Raw genomic sequence first — 14,433 nt, forward strand, 5'->3', positions numbered from 1 at the left:
GTCCATGTTACGTGTGTGCATGTCTGCTGCCAGTGCGATGGTGTGCGTGGGTGGGAGCAGCGCAAGGAATGCGAGCGAAAGGCTGCCCCGTGTACGTGTCTATTTGTGTGAGTTAGTGTTTCAGAAACGCTCGTCTCGGATGTTGAGTTCCAGCTCTTATCAAGTGTGTAGATCTTACTTATGACTTTGGCCCCAAAGTTCGGGGGATTGTGGGGTTGGGAGGGATTTAAGGACGAAAGACGGTTAAGCACCGAGGCCTCGCCGCAGAAGGAAAGTCCAAATTTGTTGGCTGTCGTTCCTGGTGGCCGGGTAATTTAATTTATCGTCTTCTCTGTTAAATGACGCTCAAGAGTATAATTCGCTATCGGGGCACGCGACTAATGCGAGCACAAATTGCTCACTGCCAGCGATGAGATATATATATATATATGTTATATATATATCGAAGTTTATATAGAAGTATCGACAGTATCGGATTGGTGGCGGAGTGGTTTGGTTTGAGTGAAGGGAAAAAATGTCAATAATCCCATCAGTTTAAAACGTTTAAATAGTAATTTGTAGGTACGTACAACATTTATGTGGCATGAAAAAATCATTTGGTGGTTAATATGCTACTATAGAGTTTTACATTTTTTATAATCACTTTAATGTGTGTCATGTGCGCTGGGAAAAGTGAATTAATATCTCATCTGCTTAATATTTAATTTTAAGGCCATAGGAATCTGTAGAATTTTAAAATTATCCCCATGTGACTAAAAACTCAACGTTTTTTACGTTAATTCCACAGGATGGACTGTCATTGCTTTTATGTGATGTCTATTTGCCAAGCTATTGATTTTATAAACTGTCTCTAAGCTGTTATGACTTTAAACTAAATTATTCTAGATTAAGGACATGTGTGGGAATTTTTTGCAATTTTTTGCCCCACTATTTTTCCTACAGAAAGTGCTCACTTTGGCGCATTATTTCACTGGCGCCGAGCGCGTCAAGTGTGCGGCTTTAAAAATACAAGCAAACACCGACGCTTGCCGTGTGCGGAAAATGCAAATGCTGTTACCAGTTACCCGCTACCCACTACCCACTACCAAGAACTCAGAGGCGGGGGAGCGGAGTCAGCCAGAGCGTAAACAATGCACATTTTAATTTTAGCCCAGTTCGTTGCCACAGAACACGGCGGCAGTGGAAGCGAGTGGGCCCAAAACTGGAGAGCGAGGATATGTGCCAATAAAAAGTTTGGCAAACAAAGTTGGCGTCACAGAACTGCAACACATTGCAGCTGGAACAGCACCAGAGGCAAACTAACTGCAGAGCCAAAATTGGTAGGCAACGGGGCAAAAACCGAACCGCAAGTGCTCTCTGGTATATAACCAGATTTTCGCTTTTGGGGCGGCACAGGTTCCCAGATGCCCAGATTCTCCGGATTCCCACACTTCCAGACTCTCAGGATGCCAGGTTCCCACTCCCAAAAAGCGACTTCAAGTCTGTCTAGAAAGCAAAGTTAATTAACCCTAATTTGTATGTTGTGCGTGGAAGTGGCTCTAAGCTGTTTGGTCTTGCCTTTGGTACCCAATGCAGTTTTGGTGTGGAGAGGGAATGCACAATTCACCTGTCACACGAATGCCCCTGCCCTTGCGCTTTTGGTTAAGGACCAGGAACAGGATCAGGCCACCAAATGCTGCAGGAGCAGCCCAGCAGCATAAACGCTGTATAATTTATGCATTTTATGTGGACCGCAGCAAAGGAAGCCCAGCTGTCCCAGACACCAAGATACGTGTATTATGTATGTGGCTGGCACATTTTTTTCCGCTGACTAGCTGACTTGGCGAGTATGCCAGGACACCGCCTCGTCCTTTTACCAAAATAAGTGGATGCCTCGGCGCGCAAAATCACTGCAAGTCGCCGACGAGCAGGCAGCAAAAAGCCCTAAGACCAGAATGTTGTCGGCAGAAGACAGCTCGTCCTTGTTCCTAGGTCCTTGGGCATATCTAAGCAACTGAAAATAGGGTGTTTCTATAAATATGGTGGCACCTCAACTTGGTGCTAGGCGAAATTCCATTAAAAATTTAACCAATTCTGGCCTTGTTCGCCTAAATATTTAATGTATTTTCAGGCCCTTCGCCTGAACCAATTGCAAGCCAACAATTAGCCAACTTGACAGGGCACTTATCAGGCAAGTCAAGATATTAAAAAACATAACACTTGTCTCGGCTCAGCATTAAAATGGAAATATTTTGCACACTTCTCCTCGCCAGAAGGGACAGACGACGGCTGCCATTGGTTTTTATGCCGACATGCTCACGCATTTTAATTAAGAAATTAAATTAAATACAAACTGATGCGTAACAGATTCCTCGTTACTAATTAAAATTCAATTTCTTGCCGTTAAAATGAGCAGCCAGCGGAGGCTGGGGCAACAACGCCAATTACAAGCCAAGCCCTTGGCGGGCCAGGAAAACCGCGCGAGGAACAACAGAGGAATTGGGGGCGTGGCAGCACGCCTCAGCCACGCCCCCGCCACTCGCGCACTGTGCGACCTCGTCGAACTGGCAAATTAAGCACGCAAAATTAATACGCAATAAAAAGGCAATAATAAAAGTCGAGTCGAGCTGAGCTGAGTCGCGTCGGGGAAGTCCTTCGATAACTGAAAACAATTTGTTGTCTTTCCTTTTGCACTTCACTTTTATGTGAATTTCCCAGCCATGCCACGGAAAAGCTCGAGTAGCTCGGAAAAATTGAATAATTTCTTAATGAGAGTTGGAAAAAGTTTGCTGCTTCAAATTTTCCAATTAACATTTTATATTAAAACCGACATTTGTGCCCGATACGCTTTAAGGCGAAGTTGTTGCAACAGAGCGATGCGGTTGGGGTTCGGTATCCGGAACCGCTCGATAGAACAGGACCCCCAGGACCCTCAAATCCAACATCCAACGTCCAACAATGCCAACCGCCAGCCGGCCGTACAAACAAAGGCTGCAAAAATACTTGAAGCAACTATGCCAAGAGTTCCCGAGCTGGAAAAGTGGATAACTCCCCGGCCGACCAAGCGGGCAGTTGAGTAAAATTGTTTGCTATTTGCCAGACTAAACGGCCCAACAAAGCGTTTTGGGTGCGGCCCGTTCGTCCTGCAGGGGTAACAAATTACTTAAGAAAACTGCTCTTGCCTTATTGGATTAAGTACACAGCGAGCGAGAGGAGAGCAGTTTCTGCAACTCACAATCCACTCACAATTACCAGCGGCTCTTTGATAATTTCTGCCCAAGATTGGGCCGGCACCACGATCCGCTAGCAACTTAAAGCTGCTGAAATGTTTGTCCATCTGCCAAATGTCAGACGGGCTTACCCTTTCGCCGGATTTCGTTGTTATGGCCACGTCAACTTGCAAATACTATTGGTGGTTCAACGGGGAAGGACTCCCCGCAAATGCCCATATGCGGGCATGGTCTCGTCTGGCGAGTGTTTGTACCACAAGCTCGTATTTGCCCTGGAGGCCCGTTTGGTGTATTGTTATACAATTTTGTTGGAATTTATTTACGGAGTTTTGTGCCACACAGTATAAACATCCAAGTTGGCACAATAGCTGGCTGGTTGGCTGAATGGCTGGTTGGCCATCCGCAGAAACAAAATCAAAACCCAAGACCAATATCGAAGCCAAACTCTGCGCTTGGCCAAGTTATGGCTTAAATTTCTATCCCAGCTCGCAGCGAGCACGGATAGCTAAATCGTGTTCTGCATGCCAAGCGGGTATCTGTATATATACATCAAATATATATATATATATCTATATAGACGAAAAGGGCGAGTTCAGGGGTCAAAATTGCTGCTGCTGGGCGTGGCAGAAAACACAAACAAGATAATAAGTTCATAAGTATTATTTGCAATATAATCTCTCTTCCGATTTGATTTAAAATTCTCGCAGCCAGTGTCAAAGTTTTGTGACTCCTGGCCATTTTGCAAGGATGAAGTGAGTGGAAGGTGGGCGGGGATGGGGTTTTGAAACCCATTTCTTTGAGCTGGGGATAAGGCGGAGCATCCTTAGTTAATTGGTCATTTCTGTGGCAAGCTGCAGCCCAGAGTATAAATGAGATAGCGATAGCTGGTCGAGGGATCAAGTGGCAAGTGGCGAGTGGATTTGCTCTGGCTTAGGGGCTACTGATTGCGCCACCAGGCAAATAAGAAAAATATGATAAGCGCCACGTGCTGTCCAAACTCAACTCGCACCATAAAATCCCGCTCAATTTGCAGTGCAAACTTGAAATTTGCCGGGGACCTCAAGCTAATTAATCAGGCCAACGCCAAGTCGCAAGTAAACAGCAACTGCCACCTAACAGCATTTAGCTAAAGCATACTTTGGCTAACACTTGCCAAGTTGCATCCAGCGGAGCAAGGACTAAGGACTCCGGCCAACTGAATAGCATGCTCCAGTGGGCTCTACTCGGGCAAAACTTTCACTGCCATCTTCTACCATAACTGCAATTTATGAGTGCAGCGGGCCACTGGGCGAAATTTGTTTACAACTTAGGCGTTAATTGACACTGCCACAAAACAGAGGAGAAACTCAAAGCGAAAGGACCAAAGTCTGGACCGAACCAACTCGGTTTCGCAATCCAATGACCAGGGTCGACAAAACAATGCTCAAAGAGCTGACAATATTTATGCTGGCGAAACGGGGAAAGTTTTCAAATAAAATGTAACACCTCTTGCAGGTGTGCCCCCAACTTTTTGTTCCATTGAGGTCAAAAGTTGCACAGCACTCCCCCCCAGATAACTTTAATGAGACAACACGCAGAGGGGAATCACACCAGATTGTTGTGCAATTAGCTTAAATGTGCAGAGTGTCCATACCCAAACCGTGACCCTAAATGGAAAATTGCAACAAAGAGTGCGAGTAAGCCGTGGGCATAGTAAATCAATGTCGCCTTAATCCTCGCATAAAGGCACTTTATCAATCAATGCAGAAAGGATTTAGCTGGAGTTTTTTGTCATCGCCTAGTTAATGCATGACAGGGGTTGGCAAAAAAAAAGAGGAAAGAAATCAAGCAAAAGGAAAATCCCGGCCCAGACACGCTCGATGCGAGTGAGGAAAATCGTAATAAGCAATAAGAGGTAAAACAAAGTAAGACCGAATAACACAGTAAATCACAGGATAATGCCGCATTGGCACACACACACACTCGCTGGGGCATCGAAGCAATCAAATTAAATCCCAATCGCACACTTAGGCTGCAAGGACGAGAGACAAGGACCCCGCGACGACACGACAAACGGCGATAAAGCGTTATGGTTCATTAGGCCCACCGATTGCCAAGCGGTTTGGTTAGGTGCTGAGGTTCCCGGGGTTTCCCCCGAACGAGTAAACGACGGGAATGGGGTATTTTACACACAATAGAAGCGTATATCATTTCAGCACAGCCCTGTCACATCAGCGCCCACGATGACATTGAGCTCGCAGACCCAAGACGAATGGCAGTGGCATGGGCATGGGGCAGGGGTATGAGGATGAGGATGCGGCTGAGGGTGAGGGTTGCGAACCGAGAACGTAGGCTTAGGGGTTGCAATCTGCCTTGCACTTAATGTCAATATCATGAAGTGCCGCCATATGGGATCTCCCGCCAACGGCACTCGAATGCAGCAATTGTCACCCGGCTTGGACGCTCGGCAAATATTTGCAGCAGGAAATTAGTAAACCAAACACGGGAGTCGGAATCCGACACGGAGAAAAAATATTTCCAAGTTTTTTCACCTTTAAAAAAGTCTATTACTGGCAATCTAAAATACTAATACTTGTATTATATTTGATTTATATTCAATATAAATTGAAACCAATTTATTTTAAGCTAGAAAAATTCACATAAAAAAACTTTCTTTATAAGGGAATCACAAAATGAAAGCCTTTTTTTTAAAAAATCCCAATCGGAAACCCCGATTTCCCTCAGTGTTAAATGGTCCCAGTTCCTGTCGAAGTGCAGACAAATAAATAAAACATGCGTCGTATTTGTCAAATCTGTTGCAATTGTTCCCAGCCCAGGAGTGTGACCGATTCCAGGTCCAGGACCTTAGGTCCGCAGCACATAGCCGCCCCCTCTGAGCCATCCCATGCCCTGGTATGCCCGGGCACGACTCATTAAACTTGCTGACCCCGCCCTCCGGATTCGACCCGTGCCTAACCCTAACGGAGATGGAAAGCCTGGCATCCCAGGCGCTGGACACAAAACTGTTTGATTTATTTGACACTTTGTGCGTTTGTACCCTGACACCGGAGAGCTGACACCTGCGCGCCAAATTAATGCAATGAAATTTGCCAAACTTTTATGAACGAGTTAAGTCCACTTGGCCAGAAGAAGAAGAATGAAGAGCAGGAGTGCGAGAAGGAAGCGCTAAAAATACGAGGAAAATACAATATTAATGAGTTTCCAATGTTAATAAGCTGAGAGAAGAGCTAAAATGGGCAGGACGTCAGCTGCAGTCCGCTGGCGAAAATCCCTTTATAATTTCATTTTAGCCTCAACTTGAGAAATAATTTAAAAACTTTGTTATGTATTCTTAAAGTCATTTAAGCACAGACGCGCAGCAGTTGCCACGGGCTGGTAAAATGGCAAGGAATAAAAGGAAAAATGCGATATTTTAGACGCTGTCGTTGATGAGCTGCTGATGAGGCGTGCGCCCTGTCCAGCGAACATATACATATATCTATATATATTTATATATACATCTGTATTATAGACCCCACCCAGCGTTATCATCTGTCAACCAAAGTCGAAGTCCGACTTCGCCAGTTCTTCAGAAGCTTCAGCAGCCTGCGAGGCCGAAAAACTTTGCGCTCGCCTTTTGTGTTTTTCCTTTTTTTTTTAATGTTTTTGTTTTCCATTTTTTCATCTTCATTTTCCACCAGTCGAAACTTTGCGAGCATAAAGAAAAATGAAAAATAACTGAGAAACTGTGGATCAAAAATAAAAAAAAAAACACACAACAAAAAAATGACAACAAAAAGGAATGTTTTAAGACAAGAGAAAACACTTTGCCGAAGGCCGAATGCCCTTTTTTCGCTCCCAAAGTGAGAATTTCCCTTTGAAGGAAGCCAAATTTATGGAAAAGTCCAAGGACCTCCCACCGCCGCGGATGCCACACACTTTTGTGATTTCTCGCCTCGCGAATCGTAATGATGGAAAAAGTATCTCCTGAATATGAAATGAAGCAGCTGGACAAATGTCGCCGGCGAAAACTCGGTCCTCCTCCATCCTGTCCTGCTCCTGGTCGTGGTCGTGGTCGTGGTCCTGGCCAACTTGAGCCGGCCCATTGCCACTTTGTGCCGAGGATAATAATAATAAAGTCGCTTCGCCTGGTGCGGTTGGACAACAGCTGCGCTCCTCTGGCTTTTGCTGGCACTTTTGCTTTGGGCCAGGGCACGGCCCTCCAGTCCACTTCGTCTCTTGGATAAGGATGTGAATGTGGAAGCCCAAGCAAAACGCACAGCTGGCGTCGAACTTAAATTAGCTTGTACATACAATCCGCTTTTCACAGCGCCCAGCCAAAGTTCTTATCCGTGAATTTATCTTTCATATGGCAATGTGGAAACTTTGGCCTCCATTTCCCGCACTGTTTGCGGTGGCACTCTGAATTTATTATTGCAACAACCACCGACCACCAACGGGGGCAGAGTGGCCAAGGAGCTTTTGATATTGTCGCCAATATAAACATTTTATCATAAAGAGATTAGACGCCGATAAGCGCGGTTGAGAGCAAACAACAGGCAAATGAGAAAGGCCCTTATATACAACAGAACCCCGTGCATTTTGAGATGCCCAACTGCCGGATCCGGGCCTCTTTGTGCCGGGACCCTGATTTACGGCTTCCTGATGCCAGTGCCAAACAATGCCGGGCAATTTCCCCATGCGGTGAAATTAATTTGAAGCATTTGCTGCTGGAAGCATTTGCTGCCACTCCCACCCAGCGGCAAAGTGCAGCTGAATGGTTCCCACCCGGCCAACTGCAGGGCAGCCGTCAAATGGCCACATCCCATGGGCCACACCAGGAATCCCTGCTCCATGCTCCAGCACCATGCACCGTTCACCGTGCTCCATGGAGAAAGGAGACGGAAAGGAGGCCATCTGTTTGCCCAACGGGCAGGGCTGAGTGCTGCCCTGCTGCACTCACTGTCAGTTAAATCCCGGCGCTGCATTACGACAACCTTACCACTTTTTTCCCGACCCCCGGTTGCCCGACAAATGTCTGAAGATAAAGCTGCAAAAATATTTTAACCTCCTTTGGCAGCATGTCGGATGTCGTCGGAGGACACTGGGTAACACCCAAGCCGAGCAACCCGATCCCAGGCACCGGCCACAAGTAGCCCGCAGTGCCTCCTCATTGTTGCCAATCCCGGTGATAACTACCAAGAAGATGATGATGATGATAATGATGATACTCCTCATGGTGATGCTGAGGCAGCACAGTTCCACCTGGACTAAGCTACGCTTTTGTCTGTTGTGGCTGTTTTCATATTTTATTTGCGGCCCAGGAAGACAAAAAACACAGGGGCACACAATGCCATCAGCCAGGTGCAAGTCCATGTCCAGCTGGACAAGTCCATGTCAATTTGCTTGAAGTGCTCCGCTCGAGAGCTGACAAAGCCAATGCCAAACGCGTTGCAAATTAAAATTGCCCAGCCGTTGTGCCATAATGAAATGGCTTTCTGGTTAAAGCCAAAGCACAAAATGAAAGGGCCCAGTGCCAGCCAGAGATTTTAATGAAGTTCGTAGCTCTCTGCAAGGAGTTGCCTAGTATACAGAGTGCCAGCCAGACGGAGAGTCACTTTATTTTATTAGAAACCTGTTTGCCAAGCATTTGCACACAAATTAAATATGGTGCGCAGCTGCAGCAAAGTGGTTTCCGCTGCTTCCAATTCAATCAGACCAGTTAGCAGCTCAAAGCCAACTTAGCAGACACGTTTATCGGGCCCAAACACAATTTCTTCATTTGCCCGAGAACTTTTTAATATCACCTCTACGAAGATTATTATCCTGCAAATGCGGTTGCTAACCTCCCGCTCACAACCGATAGTCCTGTTTGCTCAACAAGTTCATTTCCCCTCGGTGGCAAGGACACTCGGGAGTACTGCCACACATGCACTCGATGGGCAATAAGCGGCACATTGCCCCATGCTCTGTGTTTAAGTGCGATTCCATCTCTGGCCTTAAAGACTGCAATAAACCGGAATCGCTTTCACTGGGTCGGGAAACTCGGCTGTGACTAATGTCAGATCCTGGCATTCATGGCAATAAAATTTCACTCCTTACAACATGTCAACCTCCCAAACTCTCAACCGGCGATCCACTTGGTAGATTTGTGCGGCTTGGGTTTATGTTTATGATTTAATTGTCAATAAAATAATCATTTGCAAGCATTTTGCCACTGCAACCGCAGTACGTGCCAAACAGAGTTGAGGCAAATTTTACCAATAAACGAATGTGGCAAAAGGGAAAAGGGCATATCGAAGCTAAATGGTACACTAAAAATAAATAAAAACTCCATTAAGTAAGATATAATATCTTTAAAAATATCTAAAGAATTAAAATACAACCTATATCCATTTCACTCTGACAAGCTGCTCAACAATGCCCTCAATCTTATCCCAGAACAAGCCTTCTTCAAAAATGGCACATCCTTTATTATATCTTCACCAATTTGCGAACAAAAGCAGGTCCTGTAAGTTTTTCTTTGTGTGTAGCACACACACACACACAGGGACCAAATAACAGACTAAAACTGTAGGGTGCCACAGGAACTGAGAGCCCTGGCTGGCACTTAAGTTATTGACGAGATAAAGTTGAGGATTTTGTGTGCATTTTTGTGAAGTGGCAGCCGAAGCCCATAATGACGGAGCAAGTGGAGGAATATGGAGATGGGAAGCTGGGAATCAGTTGGATATGGAGCTGGGAAGCTGGGCTGCTGGGATGCTGGGATGCTGGGATGCTGGGATGCTGGAGCTGGCTGAGATGATGGCGTTGACGTTGATATTGTCGACAGTTTTGATGCCTCTGCCGGCAGACTCACGTAGAGAGATGAAGCAATATGTGCCCGGGCTAAAGGCTTTGAGTGCCTCGTCCTGGCTCGCCACATACGTACATATGTATGTGCGTGTTGGCAGGTCTAGTCTGTTTGCTCAAATGCTGCTCCTTTGCTCATGACACCAGAAGCAGGACAACAGCCAAATCAAACAAGCAAAAAAAAGGAAGGCGAAGGAAACCAATAAAAAGCCAAGCGAAACGGAGGCGGAAAAGAAAACATTGTGGCCAAACGGCAATGCCAACGTCCCCCAGCATACAGAGAAAAATGAGAAGGATGTTATTAATCTCCAACCATTAATGTTATTAACAAATTTAAATGTACTTCTAAAGTACATTTGGGAAATTAGAATAAAAAATTCTTAAAAATTCTTACTAAAGTACATTTGGGAAATTAGAATAAAAAATTCTTACCAAAACTTTGTTATTTCTTTATGCATATATGGGTTAAGTTCCTGAATTCAACGATTCTTAATATGTCATTTGTATATTTTTAGAAATTCAAAGAAAAACTTCCGCTTCACCACAAATCATAAATTCCGTCAAAATGATGTAAAAAGCTTTTACGCAATGAAATATTGGCTTCTTAACGTGATTGATTATTTTCCGTGTACATGCAGGCATCGCCTCATCGATTTTCACTTGAGCCTTAAACGCGACGAGGAAATTCTCCGGAGTCGCACAAACAAATGCGCGTAAATTTTGCTTAGCGCGCAATTCAAGTGCAAATACTTGACACCGCCGCACCTAAACTGGAGGAAAAGTGGGAAAAGTGCGGGCTGGGCGGCGGTGAATGGGAAATGGGTGGAAAAAAAGGTGGCCAGGAACTGATGAACGAACAACCGAAAGCCACCAAACCCACTCGGTCTTGCAATGCCATCAACGCGTGGGCCTCAAGAGCCTCTCGATGCGTCCTCGTCGTCGTCCTGGTCCCCGTCACACGTCAATATCCTTTTTGTGGTTTTCCCTTGTTTTGCTTTTCCCCCCGCCCCTAGTCCGGAAAAGCAAAAAAGCATTGGCAACTTTTCCGCCTCATCTGCCGCCGGCATTCCACCTATTATCGTTTGTTTGAGCCAAGTTTTGCACTGCCTGATGTCTGATTTATTTGCATTTGGCTTGTGGTCCATGCAGTTAATAAATTTCACTTACCCACACATACACACCATCACATACGACATATACATATGTGCAAAGTGTTATCTACCTGGGGAAACTGAGTGGAAAACAACTTTTCCGAAATGCGAGTATCCAAAGTTTTGGGGCCAAAGTTTGCCGCTGCGGCAACTTACCTATGTCAAATTGATTAGTTGAGTCCGACAGCTGAATCCAAATCTGTTCCGTTTCGTTCCGGTTTTCCCCCGAGGCGATTGGAGTATGCAGATAATTTGATTGTGTGATTTATGTCACAATATATACATTCAGCATTAATGAAGATGAAGGAGATTTGCGGTTGGCAAATGCAAACTCAATCTGCCGAGCATTTTGCACTTCATTAATTGTGGAAAAATGTTGAATAAAAACCGAAAGCTGCAAACCGAAAAACAAGGCGACTTTCATGCTATTCGACTCGCTGACAACCGCAAATGCAAATATTTGAGAGCGGAACTGCGATGTCTGTTGACTGCGGACTGCAGACTGCTGACTACAAGCCAAAACTAATTGTTACTGACACTCGCAGTTTGCCAAAGCGCCAGACAAACGTCCTGCAGCAATTGAAAAAACACCAGGATATCGGGGAGTACTGAAATTCTGGGCGGGAAGCTCCCGCTCGCCGACAAAGTAAAGTTATTTGCGGTTCATTATTCACTTTTGGATTTTATTTCCTTGTGGTGCCGGGACGAGCACGATCGAAGCCAGTGATGGACAGCAGATTGAAGTCCGGTCGAGACACGTTGCCCTTCTGCCGAGCCATCAAACCCGAACCCTTTCAAAAGCTGCATGCAAAATGACCTGACAATGAACCGCTGCTGCCCAGCCAACTGCATCGAGGATTCAGGGATTCGAAGCAGGAGGACGAGACGACGACGGCGACGTTTAAATGGGGAAATTTTGCTTGGCTGCATTCGAAGCAGCAAAGCAGCAATCGAGGAGCATTTTTGCTCTTTGCTTATTCATCTAGCAAGTTGAAAAATAAATTAATAATGCGTTCTTGCCACTGACGGCAGCTGCAACCGCACCAGAAGGAAAATTCGGGGGAATGTCCGTGCACTGAGACACTGTCAGGGACTTGGAAAATTCGTGCTGAGCTTTTTTCCTCTCGCGCTCTATATATCTAAATATCTATACATATATATATGTGCACTCTATATTTGACTCGCCTTTCGATTCCCCCATTCGTCTCGGAGTCCATGACCACGTTCATCTAGATCTCCTTCCTGTTTTTTGCTCTGCTCCTACGGACACCCCTGGTCCTAAAATTTAATTGCATCTTTTTCAACAATTCTAGCACGAAATGAAAATTCATGCAAACGTTGGCAGATAAAAACGGAATCCCGAAACGCTCCGTCCCTCCGCAAAAGGACGAAAGGGACGAAGCGAAGCGGTAGTAGGAGCGAATGGCCAGAGGAATTTAAGCTTTCAGTTTAGTTCAGTCAAGATATGAATACTAATAGCCACTGGAATGTTTGAGTAGCCAAAGGACATTGCACCGCCGCATCCCTAGATTCTCTGTCAAGGAACTCGGCCAGCTCCCAAGACGCTGAAGGTTTCTCCGCCTCCTGCTCACTGCTGCATGCTGCCTGCTGGCTGCTGGCTGCTTCCTGCTCCCAGGATCACAGGCTCCTTTGGCTGGCAATGTCATTACTCTTATTTGATTCCGTGGACATTCGCATAAATGCCAGATTGAGTTTATGCACAGGCAAAAGTTGAGTCCTTGAAATGCACCCACTGGCGGGCAAATTTAAATTCAAAAAGTCCTGCGACTCGGCTCGAGACTGGTCCTGAGACAAAAACGTGGCGAAGAAAAGCAATTAGCGAAATTAATTGCTCAAGTTTCGCTTTGAAATATTCATCCGTGAGATTAATTCGCCGGCCGACAAAGCTCCGTCATCGAGCATTGCCCTTCCCCTAACGTATTCCTTTGCTCCCCCGCAATTCGCGGCTTTGTCAATTGAATGGCTTTGCGGCCGTACTAGCTGATTGACTTGGCCGCCTTGCACGCGATTGAATTTGCAATTGCCAAGGGCCCGGCCCGCCAACTTGGGATCAGTGGTGCCAATTACGGACCGCCGAAAATTTCAAAGCCAAGAATTAAGGATGCTAATGACACAGCTACGTGAGAAGCACTCATACAGACATACTGACATTCGGACGGTCAGAAGAATGGATGTGGCTAGATCTTTTCGACTTGTTAGGCTGATCAATCAAATTAACGTTGTAGGATCTACACGCTAAATACTATTTCTCCAGTTTTATAAAAAAAAAAAAAATAATTTTTAAAATTATTTCTAATTTTAGCTTGCATGCACTTTTAGCTTTAAAATAGCCAAGTAGTCAATTCCAGCTGCATAGGATAAAGTGATAGCTTTCGTGTTCTCAACTTACCGCTCTCAAAGTGCAGGGACACCACTGCGATGGCCAGGAGCAGGATGTGGGGCAGGCTCCCCACCCGGCGATCGCGGATATGTCCCGGCTTGCTAATTGTCCTCGCTTCTGCGGCCATTTTGCCGGTCTTGCTGTTCTGCTTGCTGTTGCTGTGGCACTCGAATTTGTAAGCAATTCCGCTGCTGCTGCTGCTGTTGGTGCTACTGCTGCTGCTACTTCTGGTCGGCGACTTAGTCAGGTGCATTGAATTAATTATTTCATTGCTGCACACGAATTTGCAGGCCGCAGATTGTGTTGCGAGCAATGGTAGCTCCTTGCTGTTGTCCTGCGATTTCTTCTGTTACCACTCCACAGCAGAAATTGCACAAGCAAGCACTCGCCTTTGTCGACGTCTTCGACTGCAGCACTTACGGAATTTTAATTATTCAAAATAGGTTTTTAGCACAGCAGGCGGCGGCAGGATACGACGCTAGCAGGATACTGGGATACTGCTACAGGTTCGGTTCGTGGTTGTGGGGCTGCACTGCTTTAATTGCTTGTTTTGCTGCAATGCATTTTCCTGGGGCGTTTGTAAATTTATAGCTGCAAAATACAAGGAAAACGATATGCGTTAGTTTTCTGCATGACCACAGAGGAGAGTCCTTCGTGTGTGCGTGCGAGTGTGAGTGTGTCGTGGTCTATGTATGTGGCGATCTATATGCCTGGTGTCCTGTGTAATGCAGCTAAGCCGCCGTGCCCAAATACATAATTCCTATGCAAATAAGCGTGGCCCAACACTAAAATTTATGTGCGCACAGCGTTTTGCATATCTGCACACAGAATAGAGGCGACC

General features: G+C 45.7%; 1 protein-coding gene across 1 annotated transcript in view; it reads right to left on the bottom strand.

Moving 5' to 3' along the window:
* Positions 1-14,433, bottom strand: part of LOC117144629 (interference hedgehog) — a 120,749-nt gene that overhangs the window by 48,167 nt on the left and 58,149 nt on the right. The window contains exon 3 of the mRNA XM_033309924.1: positions 13,602-14,183. Within this exon, the coding sequence (XP_033165815.1) occupies positions 13,602-13,845 (244 nt within the window). The 5' untranslated portion in view covers positions 13,846-14,183. The remainder of the gene's footprint in view (positions 1-13,601; positions 14,184-14,433) is intronic.

The sequence above is a fragment of the Drosophila mauritiana genome, chromosome 3R (genome assembly GCF_004382145.1).
Source record: "Drosophila mauritiana strain mau12 chromosome 3R, ASM438214v1, whole genome shotgun sequence".
Lineage (NCBI taxonomy): Eukaryota > Metazoa > Arthropoda > Insecta > Diptera > Drosophilidae > Drosophila > Drosophila mauritiana.